This window comes from Typopeltis vanoorti, chromosome 14 (assembly GCF_054136105.1).
Source record: "Typopeltis vanoorti isolate ZY-2024b chromosome 14, IOZ_Tvanoo_1.0, whole genome shotgun sequence".
NCBI classification, from domain to species: domain Eukaryota; kingdom Metazoa; phylum Arthropoda; class Arachnida; order Uropygi; family Thelyphonidae; genus Typopeltis; species Typopeltis vanoorti.
Window position 1 is genome coordinate 13,512,655 of NC_143562.1, and position 22,369 is coordinate 13,535,023.

Below are 22,369 nucleotides of genomic sequence, written 5' to 3' on the forward strand. Positions count from 1 at the left end.
TATATATATCATACTTTTGGCATGCATCAGCAGTTTCATCAAAAATAACATTTGCTTTTTATCCAAACTAATATTTAATAGGTGATTAAATGGGTATTTAGATCTTAAAATTGAGATTTCAAAAGTATTGTCAGTTTATTATAGACACACTTAGAATGCAAATGCATTCTAAGTTAGTGTCAAGACTTCAGTGGAAAAATTAGTTAGAATATTCATTTGTAGCCAGTTTTCTCCCTTCCCTTCCCTTCTCTCTCTCTCTCTCTCTCTCTCTCTCTCTCTCTCTCTCTCTCTATCTATATATATATATATATATATATATATATATATATAGAGAGAGAGAGAGAGAGAGAGATTTTCCCACCATTAACAACTTGATGTGGACGTTATTTCCCATGATTTGCGTTTTTTTCTCGGGTGGCAACACTGAATTTCCAATCGATTTCCTCTCATTCAGAACGATTTCTGCGTGACACCATTTGGGAACAGAAATGTCACAATATTGTGTATAATCAAGTGTGTGGAGAAAGTGATAGTGCAGGGGAAACTGCAAACCAGTGGAAACATGAACTAAAGACTATTATTCAGGACTATGAACTGAAAAATATTTTCAATGTTGATGAAACTGGGCTCTTTTATATAAAATTCTGCCAAGTAAAACATTGTGTTTTAAAGGAGAGAAGTGTCATGGTGGAAAACTCAGCAAGCAGAGGGTAACTGTTTTGCTCATGGTCAATGCTGATGGATCAGAAAAATTACCTCCATTGGTAATTGGTAAATTAAAAAAGCCAAGGTATTTTAAGAACGTGAAAAATCTGCCTATTAAGTATGATGCCAACAGCACAGCATGGATGACTAGCAGCATCTTCACATCCACCATGCATGCTCTGGATGCTAAAATGGGGGCAAATCACCACAAAATACTACTACTGCTAGACAAGTGTCCTGCACACCCTGAAGATCTGCAGCTCAGAAACATTAGAATAGTGTTCTTTCCCCCTAATTGTACAAGTGAGCTTCAGCAATTAGATCTGGGAATCACCCATGCATTTAAATGGAAATATAGAAAAATGGTTGTTGAAAAAGCTGTATTTATGCATGATAATGATATGGACCTGAAACAAATGACCATATCAATCTTTGATACATTATGTGTGGCCAAAGCATGGTTGCATGTTACTCCTGAAACCACATCCAACTGTTTCTGAAAGGCAGGAGTTACATTTGTGGAAGAGGAGGAACAACTATAGGAGGAAGAAGAAGATATGTCAGAGTCCAACAACTGGTATGTGATGGATGAGTCTTCCTCATTTAAAGACTATGTTGATGTTGATGTGATCACATCAGTGGTACCAAGTGTAGAAGACGTCCTTTCCAACCACCTTGGTGAGGAAGAAGTAGTTGAAGAAGACTGTGATCAAGAACCTACCGTCCCTATTAGTAAAGAAGCAATGGAAGCTATCTTTGAGGCGGTATATTGCAAGTGCATCAGGAGACGATGGGGCATTTAATGCCTTATATACTGTGGAGAGGCAGGTGGAACTTATAAGAGTGCAGAAAAAGCAAAAACAATCAACAATTAAATATTTTTTAAATAGATAAATGTAAGTAATTGTAAATTCATTTATTTTCAGTTATTAAATTTTGTAATCTAGTATGTAGAGCAGTAAGTCATCTTTTAGCCTTTTTTTAATGTTTTTTACATTTCCTGCTATTGACATTTTCCTGCTATTTACACTTTTTTCCATCAGTCCCCTTGAAAGTGTAAAAAAGGGGTTTTACTGTATATATATTTCTTGAGTTATTATTTTTATTATTATTGACACCAGACTTCCATGCATGGAGTCACTGGAGCAAACACTTACACACAAAGCCTATCAAACTGCTTTCAACTCATTGAATGTATCTACATTTACCACAATGTCATTTTTACCCCTTCTCTCATTCTCTGAAAAATTTCTTCCACATTATTATTTAGGTATCTCCATGGAGTACAGAGACTCATTGCAGGAGACCTAAATCAACCATCATACACACACAAATCCTATCTTACTTTTTCTTGAATCCATTCACTGTCAGGGAACTCATAACCAATTCTGACAATCGATTCTATTCACTCACCACTCTCTGCCTAAAACATCTGGTCCACACACCCCTACCAACCACACTGTTACACAACTTCCACAGATGGCCCCTAGTTCTGTATTTGTCATATATTGGAAAATTTCACTTGCATCAATTTTATAAAATCCCTTTAATATCTTAAAAGTTTCTATCATGTCCCCTCTTATCTGCCTATCAACTAAACTTTATAAACCACAAACCTTCAACCTATTCTCATAAGGAGTATTTCACAGACCTGTCACCATCTTGGTCGCTCATCTCAGTGACCTGTCTACTACATCCTGGTCCTCAAGAAATCCAGGTGACCAAATCTGTGTGCAGTAGTCAAGATGTAGCCAAATCACAGACTTATAAAAAGCGATAATAACTTTCTTATCTTTACTTGTTAACATGTTTTTCAACATCCAAGTAATTTGTTGAGCTATTTTACCAACTTGTCCACCATTATCCCCAAGTCCCTAGCCTCATCAATTTCCTGCAAACCAGTACCACAATATGATACACCATATGCAACCTTTTCAACCCGAAGTGCATAGCCTTACATTTTGCAACATTAAATTGACAATCGTTATCCTTTGCCCACAATGCCAATTTATTTAAATCTATATCACCTTTATAAATTATTGCTCTCCCTAATTTCGCATCATCAGCAAACAACTGAATATTCCCTCTTAAATCTTTCCCTATGTCATTTATATACAAATTAGAGTAGTGGCCCTAGTACCAAATCCTGAGGTACTCCACTAGTCATCACATTCTCCTACACTCCACTCCATCATATACTTGTGTAAATCTTTGGTCAGACCACATCTGGATTTCTGTGCTCAGATCTGGTCACCGAGATTTGAAGGGGATGAGGAGAGGGTACAGAGGCGGATAACAAAAATGATATCAGGACTGTACAACATTGATCATGAGGGTAGACTGAGAATGAGGGAAAGGAAAACAAGGCCATCCCTGGAAGTTGCAAAAGGTCACCTTTTGCAACTTCCTGAAAATGATAGACTTTGTGTTCACTAATGTTGACCTCCCACAATGAGTCTTGTTACTCCATGGGTGTCAGGGAAATAATAATAATAATAATGGTTCTCTTTTACATTAATGTCAAAGAGATCTTTTATGAAGCGGATGGTGAACAAACAAGTTACCATTCCTAGAAGTTATATAAGTAGGATATAAGTACATGAGTAGTAGAATTTGAATTTTGCTTCAAAATTTCTCAGTGAGTAGAATACATTGGTTAGAAATGAAGTATAAGTCACAGTTTGACAATAATTGTGTTTGAGAGCTGAGGACCTTGCCTCCATGGAATCAAATTATTAATTTTCACTCTATGGAGGTGTTGTAATGATAATAATACTAATGTGGTTCAGGTAATCATTAAACTTTCCCCCAAATGAAAAAAATGGGCTACCTCTATCACTGAAATAGGTATGATAAAGAGAGTGAAGAGTTATCAAAATTGAGTTCTTTTCTTACTTATTCAAAGTTTCCTTTTAGTTTCTGATTAGATGTTCTGATTCATACTTATTCTGAAATAAGTATGAAATTTCTTTGTAACTGTGAACCAAAATGGGGTTCAAAAAAACTGAGCGCTTATTCATTAGATTGATTAAAGCTTTCTAAAACAGTGAATCATGGCTAATTGTTCTTTATGAAAACTACTGACAAATGCATACCAAAATATGACACAGAAATATATTCTTAAATAAATTAAATAAATCTAATCTTTAAAGGTACCTGTGGCATAACTATAAATAACAAATTACACGATAACCATAACCACAGTAATTAACTTTAATGAAATGAAAGTACTGATATTTCGTACTGAAAATAACAGTACATAATCAGTGCATAGAAACAAGCATAATGGGAATACAAGGTACATACAATATTCGGTTTTACCAATAAGCTACTGGATGAAGTTGTTAGTTGGGATCAAAATAATTTGGATAAATTATGCATTCATTTTGGAAGAACTCCTCGTTTATATGGGCTCTCAAAAATTCATTAAGTATGTTATCCAGTAAGACCCAACACCCATCATGAATTGTATTGACTCTCCCACCTATAGAATTGCTAAATTTCTTTCACATTTATTAACTACCCATGTTGGACGATCCTGATCATTCATCAAGAATTCCACACATTTTCTTGAAAAAAGCAAGGACATTCAAATACAAAAGTCAGATTTATTAGTCAGCTTTGACGTTGTTTCCCTCTTTACCAACATTCCGTTATATGACACTGTTAATTTACTATATGATGATTACCCTCCTGATATTGCGAGAATTTTTGAATTTGTTATAGAATCAGGATATTTCAGCTGGAAAAACAAGATCTATAGGTTGAAGGCACTGCCATGGGTAGCCGTCCGTCTCCACCTTTGGCAAACTATTTTTTGAACCATCTGGAAGATAACTTGTTTTCATCCGCAGCCCTCTCGTTTGTTTTGATATGTCGTTAATGTTTTTGCTGTTTGGCCTCATTCTGAAAATGAACTTATCACTTTCCTACAACATATCAATAGTCTTCATCCGTGCATTCAATTCACCATGGAAAAAGAAAAGGCTGGTAGTTTACCATTATTGGACATCCTTCTTACTTGCACAGCCTCTGGTAATTTGTCAATCAGTATTTATTGAAAACCTATCTTTACTGGCAGATACAGTCACCAAAAGTCTGCTCATCACACCTCTTAAAAAAATTGGTGTTATCAAGTTTTTAATTAATAAAGTACATAATGTATGCTCCTCTCCCTCGAGCTTACAACAAGAACTTCTCACTATCAAAATTTTAATGGAATTTAATGGTTACAACCCTCATCAATTCCAGCAGATAATTGACTCCTATGTTCCACCAACTAAGGATTCTTCAACAGACCTCAGGGTTCCAATCCCTTATATTTCTGGTATCTCTGAACCTATTGGTAGAATTTTGAAGAAGTATGACATTATTCCCACAACAAAATTTTCTATCAACAAAATTTCTCATCTGTTACCACCTACAAAAGATAAACTGTCACCTATCATTAGCTGATGTTTACCAGATAGATACCTTGTGAATGTAATTTAATATACTTTGGGCAGACAAGCTGTTCTGTGGAAAAAAGAATTAATGAACATCAATATTATATTGAATATATGAAACCCTCAAAAGTCTGGTGTGGCACAACATAGTATTGAAACTAAACACAGTATCAAGTGGAATGAAGCTCGTCTTCTCCATAGAAGCAGTTTTAAATACAACGCTTTTCAAAGAAAGTTCTGAATCACTTTTACGTTATCTCTCTCCTAAAAGTTTGTGAGATTCTCATTTTATATAAACATCAAAAATACTTTTAATATTATTTATTAATATATTAATTTCTAGCATGCTGCAACCATTTTTAATTGATAAACTGATTGTTATATGTACCTTGTATTATTTACTTGTTTCTACACATTGATGATGTACTCTGAGTTTCAGTATGAAATATCTATACTTTCATTCCTAATCCTAATCCTGATGGCCTTTTCTCTTTGAGAAGATTTCACCTGATTACTAGGGAGATGTGACACAAGGTGGGTTCCTGTTGCCTTCCTTGCCGTATGCATTTATGACTGTAGCCATGTGTGTTCATGGGACCAGTTTGCCTGTTTTGAGGGATGAAAAACTCGAGAAAAACCCTCCATCTCTGTATGAGACCAGTTAACTCACCTTTAGTCTAAAGAGACCAGATAAAGGTTCCTCATATCATCGACGGGAATCGAACCCAGGTCTTTCTGACCAGTGCTTTGTGTATGCTGACTGAGCTACGGAGGCTCACTTTTATTTTATTAAAGTTAATTACTGTGGTTATCGTGTAATTTGTTGTTTAAATAAATTAAAGTTGCAAAGAAATTTTAGTCTTGTTTAATCCTTTATCCAAGCATAAGCAAACAAAGTTACATATTAATTGCTTAGTATTTCCACAATGCAAAGCACACATCCTTTCAATTGTGTGAATAAGGGTCCTTAACTCAGTCTGGTTTCGACTTTTATTGTATTCTCATTAGTGAGATCCAGACTCAGAGGAGGCACCAATGTTGAAGTAATGAAGAAGTCACATATTTCCCATTGACAAGTAGGTATATTTCCTATAAACAAGAATATAATTTCGTGGCAACTTTAATTTAACTTATAATCAAGTGAAAAAGCTTTCTAGATTCTTAAATAATGTTTTTTCTAATCATGGATCTGTTACACATCCATTAGATTTTTGCATTAAAAGATTTTTTTTTTTCATATTGTAATTTATTATAACAGTTTTTTTTTTTATTTATGCTTACTATTTATACATATTTTTTGCATTTTTGTTTTTTTAGGGTGACAGTAATTTTGATGGAATAAATGATGCAGTAAGTAGTGTTAAAATGTTTTGTTTATGGTATTGAAAGGAAGTCATTTATTTTAATTGTATACCTTTTAGGCACATTCTTCTTATATAAATAAAAATAAATATTTAATAGTGTCATTATAGTTAATAATAGGTGGACTACGAGATTGTGGTAGATATAAAATTCAACCTAACATTGTGTTAGATTACATTACACTACTTTATCAATAAATGAAAAAGGGATTTTCATTTATTGATAAATTAATTATGCTATGTTCTTCAACTTACTAGTTTTATCCAAGAACACTGCATAATAATGCATTATATTATTTAATTTCCTAAAGCTTCTCTTTAAATGGATGTTCTCTTATTCTGCTCAAAGAGAAAGAAAATGTTTGGCTAATCATTAATTTTTAAATGGAATGATGCTGCATTAGATGTTGCCATTTTTCCAACAGAATGAGAGAGAGAGATGGAAACATGGGAGGGCAACAGTTTTGCCAAACAACATTGGCAAGGAACTGGATGGCTCGATAGCCATTGAACAAGAGGCAAGTTTAATGCATTTGGCCTTCACAAACTTAGCTTTAGATTTGTTAATGATTTATTTTCAAATTGTTACAGACTGTAGTGTAAGCTAAGTGAGAGGTTGTGATCTTTAGCTTCAGCCATTGAGTAATTCTGAATTTTAAGCTTGAACTGCTTTGGCACATTTGTTGGAAAACCATGGATTAGATAAGTGCTGGGAATTTTTGAGTGGAATGGAGAAGAAAGGCACTCTTCTCAGCAAGAATAATTTCAATTATTAGATCAGAGTATGAAAGCAATAATCAGGTCATTAAAAAGAGATATAATATCCTGAAGATCTTTCCAATTGGCATCATTGTGGTGTCATTGGATATGAGGCTGAAGGAAGATGATCTGTAGTAAAAGAAGCATTATTATTATTATTATTATTATTATTATTACGGGCAGCTCCAAGGAGTCCTTAGACTCATCGACAGAGGCCCAACATCATGTCAAGAACAACTATTCAACATTCACACAGTATCTATCATACATAGCTCCAAGGAGTCCTTAGACTCATCGAGGGAGGTCCAACATCATGTCAAGAACAACTATTCAACATTCACACAGTATCTATCATAGCAGCAATGGTAAGTTGTATACCACGAGTGAACAAGAGGACACAATTTGGAGTAAAGTGGATGACAAACAATATTAAACAGGAATTGCATGTGAAAAAGAGGCTGTGGAAGAGATATAAGGAGACAGGTGAAGAGAAGATGCATGAAGAGTATAAGACACAGGCCAGAAGAGTGACTAGTATGGTAAGGAAGACGAAACTAGAATATGAGAGGAGATTAGCCCTAAGATCCAAAGAAAATCCTAGGGAATTTTTTTTGATATGTGGCCAGTAGGAGGAGAAATGACTGTGGAAGAATGATATTGTGGGATAAAAATGGGAATAGAGTGACTGATGCAGAGGACATAATAGAATTGTTCAATGAACACTTTATTAGATTATTTCATCCTGGAGGAGTCAGTTTTAATGCTAGAGGGATAGGGCAGGTTCGAGGTTTAGAGGTACAGAAGGGAGTGTGTTTCAAATACTGAGTACTCTGGATGTCAGTAAAGCTGTAGGACTGGAAGGTAGTTCACCACGAGTTTTGAGAGAATGTGCTAGGGAACTCACAGTGCCTTTGACCTGGCTTTTCAATGAAAGTCTGACTGCAGGAAAAGTGCCCATGGAATGGAAGGAAGGTAAGATAGTGGCATTGCATAAGGATGGTAGCAGACTGGAAGAGTTTAATTATAGGCCAGTTTGCATGTCATCAGTAGTTGTTAAGATCTTGGAGAAAGTAGTGAGGAACCGTATACAGCATTGGGCAGATGAGGGTGGTGTTATCCAGGAGAGTCAACATGGATTTGTGAATGGGGGCGCTCTTGTTTTAGTAATATGCTAGCCTTTTATAATAAAGTTACAAGAGCAGTAGATGAGGGAAAGGCATATACTGCCATTTTCCTAGACTCAGCAAAGGCATTTGATGGGGTGCCACATGATAAGCTGATATTCAAGTTGCAGCACATGGGTCTGGATGTCAGGTTGATCAACTGGATTCAGGATTGGCTGTCTGATAGTTATCAGAGAGTTGTGTATGGTGGGGCAGGTTCAAGGAAGCAGAGGGTTACAAGTGGGGTCCCACAGGGCTCAGTACTGGGACCTATATTGTTTGACCTTTATATCAATGATATTGTCCATGGATTGCAAGGGGATATTCAGTTGTTTGCAGATGATGTGAAGCTGCGAAGGGTTATTAGTAATAGTGCAGATGTGGTAGTCCTGCAAGAGGATTTGAATAAGCTAGATAGATGGGCAAATGAATGGGGGTGTCAATTTAATGCAGCAAATTGTAAGGTCTTGAGGTTTAGGACACATCGATGGGACGCTGCATACTCTATGGGAGGAGTTAAACTGGAGGAAGTAGGGGAGACAAGAGATCTGGAGTTGATGATTGATAGAAACCTGAAATTCAGGGGACATATTGCAAAGGTGGTGAACGCAACACCGAGGATTGCTGCAATAATGAGAAGGACACTGACCTGCAGAGATAAAATGGTTATCATTCCATTCTATAAGACTCTGATCAGACCACACTTAGACTATTGTTCTCAGATCTGGTCCTCAAGATTTCAAGGGGATAAATTAACTATGGAAAGGGTGCAATGTCAGGACTGTACAATGATAGTTATGTGGATCGGCTGAGGGAGTGCGGACTGCAGAGTTTGGTGGATAGAAGAAGGAGGAGAGGTGATGTGATTGAGACTTTTAAATTGTTGAGAGGTGGTTACAGGGTTGACGCTGGAGAGTTCTTTTGCTTTTTGAACATTGCTTGAGTTGTAAGTCAGCAGATAGAATTGAACGAAGTACAGGAAGATGGTTTAATGTTAAATCTGGTGTGAGACAAGTATGTACGTTATCCCCTCTGTTATTCATTATCTATATGGATCACATTATGAAGGAAAGTGGTATTAAACATGATATCAGAATTGGTGATGTTAATGTCAGCTCTTTGCTTTATGCGGACAATGTTATACTTCTAAATAAATCCGTTACAAGTTGGCAAGATAACCTGACTAAATTAAATAACTGTTGTAATAAATTTGGTATGAAGGGCAGCATTAAAAAGACAAAGACAATGAAAATAAGTAGAATTCGTTGAAAATGTCAACTGTGTTGTGAACGCGGAACCGGTGTGAACAAGTAAAACATTTCAGCTACTTAGGCACATTTTTAGTGAAGATGGTAAATTAAATATAAATCGACTTCTTACAATATCAACAAAGCTGGTATTGTAAGAAGTCGATTGAATAAATTCATGGAATAAGAGAGAAATTAGTTGGAATACTAAATTAGCTATACAAGACAGTGTTCAAACCAGTTTTAACTTATGGATCTGAGAGCTGGGTCAGAAGTAAAACATTTGACCAAAGACTAGAGACCACAGATATGAGAGGCCTGAGAAAGATTAGAGGCATGAACAGATGCCATCAATGGCAATATCATAAATTTAGTTTAATCCTTTATCCAAGTGTGTGCAAACAAAGTTTGCACCTGAAAGTATCTTCAGGACTGGGGTAAAAGGTGGAGCAAGGTACCAACATTCCTATCTCAGTATCTCCCATAATGCAAAACACATCTCCTTGCGGATATGTATAATGTTATGCATTAAGGAGAGGGCCACTACCCAGACTAGTTTCGACCTTTATTGAGGTCTCTTCAGTGGGAGCAGGCCCAAGTGGAGATACCAGGCAGAAGCATTAGTGAGGTCATCTCCTCCTATAGGAGCTGCCAAACGGTGTGCCACCTTTTTATTAAATTACTCTGGATTTAGAGAAAGATGTTGAAAGCTTTTTTTTCACTTGGTCAGACTATAATGAATTTAGTTTAATCCTTTATCCAAGTGTGTGCAAACAAAGTTTGCGGCTGAAAGTATCTTCAGGACTGGGGTAAAGTGGCCTGGCTCCCACTGAAGAGACCTCACTAACGGTCGAATCTAGTCTGGGTAGTAGCCCTTCCCTTAATGCATAACATTGTATATATCCGCAAGGAGATGTGTTTTGCATTATTGGAGATATTGAGATAGGAGTGTTGGTATCTTGCTCCACCTTTGCAAGGAGTTGCCCGGTGCTGTACCACTTTACCCCAGTCCTGAAGATACTTTCAGACGCAAACTTTGTTTGCACACACACACTTGGATAAAGGATTAAATTAAATTTATTATATTCTGACCATGTGAAAAATAAACTTTCAATGGCAATATCATAGTAAAAACGAGGATATTAGGAAAGAACTTGACATTGTCAGCATCCAGGAATGCGTTAGCAGAGCTAATCTCAGGTAGTATGGTCACTTAAACAGAATGGGCTTGGAAAGATTAGCAAAACAAGTGTTCTCTGGCAGATTAGCAGGAAAACGACCCAGAGGAAGACCAAGATATAGGTGGATTGATACTGTACAAAGTGCCTTAGACAATAGAAATATAAGATCTGATAATGTTGGAGTCTTGACAAGTAACAGACTGATTTGGAGGAAAATTGTAGATAGGAAGTTAGTAATGATGTAAATTTTTCATGTAGTGCTATCATATCCTGTACATCCCTTGAGGGTACCAGGAATTTGATGATGATGATGGTGTATAAACAATTATTTGCAGTTATATGATATAATTTATATTTCTGTACCTCTTTTTAACAAGTTGACTGCCACCAATTTATAACAGAATGCTTCCCCCCACCCAGATACTTTTTTTTTTTTTGAGAAAATTGCAGATTTGGTGTTCTAAAATTATTTTGTCTCTAGAGCTAATAAAATAAATTTTACTCATGCTTAAAAGCATTAAACAATATTTTTCTTCATATCAATGATTTTGATGTTAAATTTTTTGAGGATAAATTCAGAAATAAATTCTTACAAATAAACCTGCTTTCATTGAAAAATTGAGTAAAAGTCAAGATTCAAATTGGCAAAAATATGTAATATTTATTTGCAAGAAATAACACTGCAATTTAGACAATATCCTGGTTGACCAGGACTACTTCATTGTTCATATATAGTGTTCATGCATTCTCCCTCCTTAGCACAAAGTTAACATCTCTTTCTCATAATTTGTTTTTACCTGGTGTGGCTTCACATTTTACAAGACTGTGCAGTTGTGGTGCTTGATTTCATCCAGGATATTCTTCATTCATAGGAGGTAAAAGTTGTTTTATTATGTTAATTTTATAATCAAATAATGTCATAGCACCTCCAGAATATTTATTGAATAAATAATATCTGTTCAAGAAAATCATTTTGACAGAATGAATGAAAAGTTTTTGGGCCAGTGAATTTTTTTCTTTCTGACAGATAATAAAATGATATTTGGTCTTTTCATTCATTTCCTGATATAAACTTGTTATAATTCACATCTGTCAGCAGTTTACACTGCCAGTTGTGAATAGCAGAAATAGAATAGTCTGTTCTATTTCTACAATTCTATTTTCAAATTTTTACATCTTTCCACTTACCTTATCTTTCCACTTGCCTATCATCATTCTGTAAGCTTATCTGGAAACTGTTTCTCCTTTTTTAAGTTTTTATTCTTAATTTTTTTGAAGTATTCTTTCTGTCTATTCTTAATGTTCCAGTTACAGCAAGTTTCTTTTTCCAAGAATATTTTTATTATTATTGTTACCCAAGACCCCATGGAGTCAAAGACTCATCTAGGAGGTCCTTTTATCAAACTCACAGCTCATCATACTGTGCTTTAAACACACTCAAATTCTCTGCAGACACCAGACTCTCAGGCAAGGCATTCCAATCATTCACAACTCTGCATGAAAAAAACCTGCCTCTCACTCCCCTACTCACACCCTCCTTATACAACTTCCAGGGATGACACCTGGTCAGTGGCACACCCAGAAGGGGGGGGGGGGACAGGGACCCCCCCTCTGGGTGCACCACTGACCAGAGAAGAAAAAGGAAAAAATCACTAGAAAATTTTCCAGTGATTTTTTCTAGTGATTTTTCTAGTGATTTCCTTTTTCTGAAGAAAAAGGAAAAAATCACTAGAAAATTTTCCAAAAATCTTTCCTTAAATAAAATTAATTTTTTAAAAAATTTATGTTGCGTCTTGTCTTCTATTTCCACAGTATTGTACTTATGAATTAGCGATCATTGCAGATGTTCAGTCATAGGTCGTATGCGGTGCCTAGTGTGTATTCTCAAATCGTCTACTCAACTCAGGCCCCCTCTAAGATTAAATCCTGAGTGCGTTACTGCCTCTGGTTCTCCCCTGATCACCCACTATTTTCTGTAGAACCTCTCCAGCATTGATCCTATAACAATCCCTTAATAACTTGTAGGTTTCTGTCATATCTATCCTCCTGTCCACCAGAATCTGCAAGTTGCATCTTCTCAATCTTTCCTCATACTCGACATTCCAGAGGTTAGAAACTACCTTAATCAGTCATAGTGGCACCAGCAAATAATTAACGTTAAATTTGTGCTCCTGCATTTTATCGTAACTGCAAGTGTTTTTTGTACAAAATAAACAATAAATGGAAAAGTAACAGAAGGTGCTAAACAGGTGACTACTACAGTACATCTTGTAAGTACCCATAGTCCATTAAATCTGCTATATTTTACAACTAAAAAACAGCCACGTGAAAGCGCTATGCCTACCGTCTAAAATAAAGATGGCGGTAACAAAAGCCAACAATGGAAGACTACCTCGAGTCCCATCAGCGTAGCGTCGCCGATCACCAACAAACCGAATGACATTACGAAATGCTGCAGCTGTGAAACCGAAGTCAAAGAAGGGAAAAAAGGTACATTGTGCGATTTCTGCTGCAACTGGATACATATTTCTTGCACGAAAATAAATAAATCGGTGCACAAGCTTTTCACCGATCTAAACCAGCCCTACTTTTGTACGATGTGCCTCCCTTCCATAAAACAGATACTAAACCTAGGAAAAAGAGTCGCAGACCTTGAGCAGCAGCTTAATATCGTGATCGATACCTTCTCCTCCAAAATCAGAAAGTTGGAAACTAAATTTAAGACGCTCAACGATCAGCGCCCGACCACAAGTGTGTATGTGCCTGCTAACGAACTTTGTGAACTAATGACATCATTGGTACACGAGTTGCTCAAGGCCAAAAATAGGAAACTCAATGCTGTTATCCTGAACTTTCCGACAGAAAATGGTAAATCCCTAAAAGAAGACATTGGCAAACTTGCAGGAGAATGCAATTTCGATCCCAGAAAACATCGTCAAATGACATCGTATCGGACCCATAAACAAAAGAAAGGACGGAACGAACTATCCATGTCTCGTGAAAGTGACCTGCAACTCACCAGTAAACACAACCAAATTTATAACAGCAATAAACAAGAAGCTAAAGGACACTTGCCCCCAGGTGCCCATATGTGCTCGACCTGATTTAATCTTTACCCAGAGAGAACAAAGATGCCAACTCTGAAAACAACTAGAAAAAAAACACCAAAATGGAGACAACAGTTGGGTAATAGACTACAAACAAACAATCCAAACTAGTACAAAAACCTAGTGATGCCAGTAACCACCAAGAACACCAGTCTGCAGGCACTGCATAGGAAATGTGCAGGACCCTTAAGGTCAACTCTATGCCTCACAGAACCTTGCATATCCACTTCACCAACATCCATGGCCTCAACTCTAACCTTAACAGCATCCACTACCACCTGCAGTCCACCAAACCCCACCTACTCTTTTTAACCGAAACCCAAATCTCCCTTTCCCCTAGCACTATTCATCTCAACCTTCCTAACTATACACTATTTAACTCCTTTCGACCCAAGGGTAGCGTCTGTGCATTTATATTTGCTCTGACATACCCTGCCAGAGAACAACTAGTTTGGAATCGCCTGACTTCGACCTTCTTTGGCTGAAGATATCCCTCCCCCACTCAGTCAAATTCATCTGCTGTCTCTATCGCTCTTTTAATACCACTAATCACTCAGAGCTCTTTCATTTCCTTTCCTTAAAAGTTGATTTTCTCCAGTCCCACTCCCCAAATAGTGAAATCATCCTCCTGGGTGATTTCAATGTCCATAACACCAATTGGCTTTCCTCTTCCAGTCATACAGATCCTGCAGACAGAGATGCTGAAACATTTGCAGTCACTAATGACCTCACACAAATTGTTCAAAAACCGACCAGAATACCAGATAACCCAAACCACTTTCCCCAAATACCCAAGATCTCTTCCTTACTAATGACCTCTCCAAATATGCAGTGAATGTAGCAAGCCCCCTTGCTACATTGTTGTCAGAATTTGGGGAATTCTGACAACAGTGCTCATCTCCTCCCCATACAACAATGCCTACACAATCACTCTCACACAAGAGTAGTTTGGCATTATAATAGTGCCAAATGGGACAGTCTCCGAGACTACTATGCTTCATTCCCATGTTTCCGGACTATTGTTTCCGGTCTTCCAGTCCAGAGATATGCACCGAACGCATCACCAAAGTGATCCTCGCTGGCATGAAAGCATATATTCCCCACACTACTCAGACCTGCCATCCCCTAACTAAACCCTGGTTCTCCAACAAAATGTGCCAAGGCTGTGCAAATGAAAAATCAGGCATACCACAACTGGCTGAAATCAAGAACCCCATCCTCATTCAGTGCCTACACTGAAGACCGAAACAAATGCAAGAAAACTATCAATACTTCCAAAACAGATTTTGAATGGGCACAAAGCAGGAAGCTTGCAGCCTGTCCAAATGGCAGCCATGCCTTTTGGTCCTTTGCCAAGGCAATTGACCGTAACTTTTACCCAACACTATTCCCACCTCTATCATACCCAGATGGCTCATTTGCAACATCACCCATAGAAAAAGCTACCCTCCTGGCATCACACTTTGCTTCCAATGCACACATAACTGTCAATGGCAAATGCCCTCCAGTTATTCCAACTGCCCAACATACAATGTCCCCTATATCCTTTTGCCAAAAAGACATCACAAACCTGCTGTCCAAATTAGACACAAAAAAAATCTCCTGGCCCAGACGAAATTCCTCCAATTATCCTGAAGGTCCATGCATCTGAACTGACTCCTATCCTATGTCACCTGTACACACACTCTTACTCCACTGGATATCCCAAAACTTGGAAACGGGCCTATATTCAACTCATTCCTAAAAAGGGTGACAAATCACTGCCATCTAGCTACTGCCCTATCTCACTCACTTCACCGTTACTTTAGATAGGAAATGGAGAAAATCATCAACTCTCAACTCCTAATCTACCTTGAAGGTACCCGGCTATTAAGCGACCACCAGTATGGATTCTGCCAAAGCCATTCTACAGGAGATCTACTCTCGTACATCATCCATCTCTGGACAAACGCTATGAAGAAATTCGGCGAATCCCAAGTAGTTGCACTTGATATCTCCAAAGCCTTTGACCGAGTCTGGCACAAAGGCTTACTAGGCAAACTCCCATCATTTGGACTGCCTCAGGACTTCTGCAGATGGATTGCCAGAGCTTCCTGTCTGGACACACCCTTTGTGTGATGGTAGATGGCTCCCTATCCTCTCACCATTCAACTAATGCCTGGATCCCTCAAGGCTCAGTTCTCTCACCGACCTTCTTCCTTCTATATATCAATGACCTACTTCAGTTGACCTCTAACCCAATATACAGTTTTGCAGATGATAGCACACTACATTCCTCTCTTTCATTTGACAAACCCTACCCTACACAACTCACTTCAACCCACAGAACATCAACCACCACTGCCCTTAATTCCGACCTCCAAGCCATTCTCCGACGGGGCTCAGACAACCTTGTCAACTTTAACGCTAGTAAAACCCAGTTCTGTCTTATTTCTCACAAAAAAGAACCATTTTCCCCCAGCATTGTTTTTGATAACACTCAAATTCACAGACAAGACGAAATTTCTCTTCTCGGAATTACCTTGACATCAAGCCTCTCCTGGCATAAACACATCACAACCATTGCATCCTCAGCTTCCAAAAAACTAGGTTTTCTCTTTTGCTCAAGACGCTGCTTCACCTCTAAACAGCTGTTAACACTATATGTCACAAATCCGCCTAGTTCTCGAATACTGCTCTCACATCTGGAGTGGGGCTCCAAAAAGCTCCCTCAATATGCTTGACTCAATACAGAGGAGAGCAGTTAGACTAATAAATGACCCATCCCTCACCAACTCGCTCCCCCCACTTTCACATAGACGCTTGGTCTCTGCAATCTGTATATTCTATAAATACTTTCACGGGAAAGGTTCATCTGAAACAGCATCAATAATTCTCCCACCCTGTACTAAGCCCCATTGGAACATGTACAGCTACCACCCAACATCCTTTTACAGTATACCTCAAAACCCACAGAACAAGTTTCTTCCCCTCCTCATTCATCCCTGCTACTGCAGTACTGTGGAAGAGTCTTCCCCCTGACGTATTTCCAAGGAATACAATATACAAGCATTCAAATCAAATGTAAACAAGTTTCTCCTTTCACAACCCATCACCTATATACGGTAATAACGTACTATAGGTTGACCAGCCAACCTCCTGTATATGGGCCCAACATAAAAAAAAAGAAAAAAAGTCTCCTCTGGACTCTCTCCAACATCTCTTCATCCTTCTGAAAACCAGGTGACCAAATCTGGGCACAGTAGTTCATATGTGGCCTAATCAAAGCCTTGTACAATGGAATAAGAATCTCCCTACTTCTACAAGTCAGTGTCCTCCACATCAAAACTATTATAATAGCTGTCCATATAAAACCACCTTTTGCAAATGTTCTCTGCCTCCAAAATCATCCAACATGCCAGTATAATCTGCAAATTTTTCGATTAGTCCTTTGGGAGTCATCAACATATAAAGTTTAATTCCATATTTATTATTATTATTATTATTATTATTATTATTATTCAGGCCTCCAAGGAGTCAAAAGACTCATCGAGGGAGGTCCTTCCTAAGACATAAAGTCTGTCAAGACTCATCGAGGGGAGGTCCCCCCCTGAGAAACACAAAGTCTATCATACCACTCTTTAAACTCACTGACCGTTCTCGCTCCCACCACTCCATCAGGCAATGCATTCCACGGCTCAACCACCCTCCACACAAAGAAACCACTCCTTACCCTCTTGCTCACAGTTTCCTTTCGTAACTTCCAGGGATGGCCTCTTGTCATCACTCCTTCCCGCTGATCAACCAAGCAAAAGAACTCCCCAATGTCAACCCTGTAACCACCTCTCAACAGTTTAAAAGTCTCAATCATATCACCTCTCCTTCTTCTATCCACCAAACTCTGCAGTCCACATTCTCTCAGCCGATCCTCATAACTATCCTTGTACAGTCCTGAAACCATCTTTGTCATCTGTCTTTGTATCCTTTCCACAGTTAATTTATCCCCTTCAAATCCTGGGGACCAAATCTGAGAACAATAGTCCAAGTGTGGTCTGATCAGAGACTTATACAATGATAACCCTCTTATCTCTGCAGGTCAGTGTCCTTCTCATAATAGCAGCAATCCTCTGTGTTACCTTCACCACCTTTGCAATATGTCACCTAAACTTCATGTTTCTATCAATCATCAACCCCAGATCTCTTGTCTCCCCTACTTCCTCCAGTATAACTCCTCCCATAGAGTATGCAGCATCCCATCGATGTTTCCCAAACCTCAAGACCTTACATTTTGCTGCATTAAACTGACACTCCCATTCATTTACCCATCTGTCTAGCTTATTTAAATCCTCTTGCAGGGCTACCACATCTACACTATTACTAATAATCCTTCCCAGCTTCGCATCATCCGCAAACAACTGAATATCCCCCTGCAATCCACTGGTTATGTCATTGATATAAGGTTAAACAATATAGGTCCTAGTACTGAGCCCTGTGGGACCCCACTTGTAACCCTCTGCCTCCTGGAAACTGCTCCACCATACACAACTCTCTGATACCTATCAGACAGCCAATCCTGAATCCAGTTGACCAATCTGTCATCCAGACCCATGTGCTGCAACTTAAATATGAGCTTATCATGTGGCACCCTGTCAAATGCCTTTGCCAAGTCTAAGAAAATTGCAGTATATGCCTTTCCCTCATCTAATGTTCTTGTAACTTTATTATAAAGGACTAGCATATTGCTAAAACAAGAGCGTCCTTTCACAAATCCATGTTGATTCTCACAGATAACATTACCCTCATCTGCCCAATGCTGTACACGGTCCCTCACTACTTTCTCCAAGATCTTAACAACTACTGATGACACACAGACTGGCCTATAATTAGACACTTCCAATCTGTTACCACCCTTATGCAATGGCACTATCTTACCTTCCTTCCATTCCCTGGGCACCTTTGCCAAAGCCAGACTTTCATTGTAAAGCCACGTTAAAGGTACTGTCAATTCCTTAGCACATTCTCTCAAAACTTGTGGCAAAATACCATCCAGTCCCACAGCTTTACTGACATCCAGAGTACTCAGTATCTGAAACACACTCTCCTCCTGTACCTCCAGACCTCGTACCAGTCCTATCCCTCTAGCATTAAAACTGACTCCTCTAGGATGAAATACTCCAATAAAGTGTTCATTGAACAATTCCACTATGTCCTCTGCATCAGTCACTCTATTCCCATTTTTATCCCACAATATCATTCTTCCACAGTCATTTCTCCTCCTACTGGCCACATATCTAAAAAATTCCCTAGGATTTTCTTTGGATCTTAGGGATAATCTCCTCCCATATTCCAGTTTCGCTTTCCTTACCACACTAGTCACTCTTCTGGCCTGTGTCTTATATTCCTCATGCATCTCTTCACCTGTCTCCTTATATCTCTTCCATAGCCTCTTTTTCGCATGCAATTCCTGTTTAATATTGTTTGTCATCCATTTTATTCCAAATTGCGTCCTCTTCTTCACTCGTGGTATACAACTTACCATTGCTGATAACAAATATTCTTTCACAATTTCCCTCGCACTGGTGATATCCCGGCCTTCCAATTCCTCCATCCATGAAACCTCCCGAAGTTGACGTCTAAGACTATTATAATCACCTGCCTTATAATTCCAGATAAGTTCCCGTCTCTTTGATACTCCTGCATGTCTATTCATTTTCCAAGTCAACACCATATGGTCACTCTCTCCAACTGGTGGGAGAGACGTCAACTCAGTTATTATCAACTCTTCTGATGCTATAACCAAATCCAAAATTTTTGAACCTCTTGTTCGCTCTGTTACATGTTGCCTAAGACATTTGTCCCTCAAGAATTCTAGAAATTCCATTCCCCTATTGCTACATGCATCTTCCTCTCTCCAATTTATACTACTGAAGTTAAAATCTCCCATAACAATCATTCTTCTTGCACTTGCCAAACTTAGCTGTCTAAACATCTCCTGGTCCCCATCCTCTGTGCTCCTGGGTCTGTAGCAACACCCCACTAAATATCCTGTCTTGCCTACCTCTACCTCACACCATACGCTCTCAAAATCATTTGTCTCACTTCCTTCCAAATTCTCCACTCTTAGAGGACATAGGTCATCACTTATCATAAGCAGCACCCCACCACCACGCTTTCCCCTCCTATCCTGACGAAAAATGCTATACCCAGCGACTTCTATTCCTGTTGTTATATCCCCTTCTGTCACCCATGTCTCAGTGATCGCAATAATATTTGGCCAGGCTGATGCTATCTGCACCACCAATTCCTCTCCCTTATTCCAGATACTCCTGGCATTAGTATACAGCATATAAATGCCATTGTTTCTATACCCAGCATTATCCCTTCTAGACTCCACTGGGCTCAGTGTTACCTGACATTGTCTCCCTTCTCCCAAGTATCCATTCCCACAAGAGGCTACCCCTGCTATCATCCTCCCTGGGACACACTGACTCGTTCAGAACAGCAATCTCTCCAAATGCCTACGTCCTTCCTCATTCAAATGTAAACGGTCTCTCGCATACAACTCCTCTCTTTCCTCAAACGCACTCCAAGCATCCACATATACCAGTCCTCTCTTGTCACACATTCTCGCTATTATGCCATTCAATATCACCGCTCTTCTGCTCAGCTCATCATTATCATACCTAGGCAACACACACACTATTTTTCCTCTCTCTGTCTTCCGTACAGTCTCAAGCAAAAATCTCATATCTCTCACTGCCCGACTTACATTACCACTCAAGTCATTCGTTCCTACCATCACAATCATCTCATCCACCCTTTCACCTCTCTTAATTGCCATAGCCACCCTTTCTATTGTTCCTCCTGGCAAACACTCCTCACGCATCCTATCTTGAACACCACGGATCATTGTGTCGCCATACTTTATACCTCTTACCATTCCCTCGCTCCTATTGTTTTTCTATCTGACTGTTTTTCTATCCATTGTCCTCAGAATCTGAGACCAAGTTTAAATCACTATCAGAGTTCTCTAATATCTTCAATAATTTGTCAATAGTATAGTAGTTTTTCCTATACTTATATATTTATTTGCAATATTGATTGGAATGAAGAGATAGCATCAGGGAATAAGGAAAATCAATTTCTTGGGGAACAGTCCCAGGTAGTATCTAACAGAGAGCACAGGAGGGTTAAAAGTCTTAGATCTAGTTATATCATCAGAAGATGTGATTGTGAATGGAGTGTCTAATCTTCCCCTGGTTGATGAGAGTGACCATGAAGTGATCACCTGGGTTGCAGCCATGAAAACTTCTATAAAAAAGGGATATATGTGGAACTATAAGGCTGGTGATTATGGAAAGCTAACAGGCAAGTGAGAGCTGTTGAGTGGGAAGAATTTAGACACTGCATGGGTATTGATCAAGAGCTATTTAATAGCAGCAATGTCTCAATATATTCCAAAGGTTTGAAAAGGCTAAAGAGGGTAGGAATAAAATGGATGAAGAAGTGTGAAATCTAGAAATAGACGACACCGTGGAGGCAACACAAGATGAATGTTGGTTTGTACCCTTTGCACAGTTAATTTATCCCCTTCAAATCCTGGGAACCAAATCTGAGAACAATAGTCTAAGTGTGGTCTGATCAGGGCCTTATACAACGGAATGATAACTCTTTTATCTCTGCAGGTCAGCGTCCTTGTCATTATTGCAGCAATCCTCTGTGTTACCTTCAAAACCTTTGCAATATGTTCCCTGAGTTTCAGATTTCTATCAGTCATCAACCCCAGATCTCTTGTCTCCCCTACTTCCTCCAGTATAGCTCCTCCAATTGAGTATGCAGCATCCCATCGATGCGTCCAAAACCTCAAGCCCTTACATTTTGCTACATTAAACAGGCACCCCCATTCATTTTCCCAGCTGTCTAGCTTATTCAAATCCTCTTGCAGGACTACCACATCTGCACTATTACTAATAACCTTCCCAGATTCTCATCATCCGCAAACAACTGAATATCCCCCTGCAATCCACTGACAATGTCATTGATATAAAGCTTGAACAATATAGGTCATAGGACCCCACTTGTAACTCTCTGCCTCCTTGAAACTGCCCCACCATACACAATTCTCTGATACCTATCAGACAGCCAATCCTGAATCCAGTTTACCAACCTGACATCCAAACCTATGTGCTGCAACTTAAATATCAGCTTATCATGTGACAGCCTGTCAAACTCCTTCACTAAATCCAAGAAACTGGCAGTATATGCCTTTCCCTCATCTACTGCTCTTGTAACTTTATTATAAAAGGCTAGTATATTACTAAAACAAGAGCGCCCCTTCACAAATCCATATTGATTCTCACAGATAATATTACCCTCATCTGCCCAATGTTGTATACTGTCCCTAACTAATTTCTCCGAGATC

The 22,369-nt window shown here is 38.6% G+C and overlaps 1 protein-coding gene across 10 annotated transcripts in view; it reads left to right on the plus strand.

The window, feature by feature from the left end:
- LOC150099238 (uncharacterized) overlaps nt 1-22,369 on the plus strand; it is an 825,097-nt gene that overhangs the window by 479,601 nt on the left and 323,127 nt on the right. For all 10 annotated transcript variants that reach the window (XM_090403353.1, XM_090403348.1, XM_090403355.1 and 7 more), the window contains one exon: nt 6,468-6,500. In XM_090403353.1, coding sequence (XP_090259479.1) covers nt 6,468-6,500 — 33 coding nt within the window. The remainder of the gene's footprint in view (nt 1-6,467; nt 6,501-22,369) is intronic.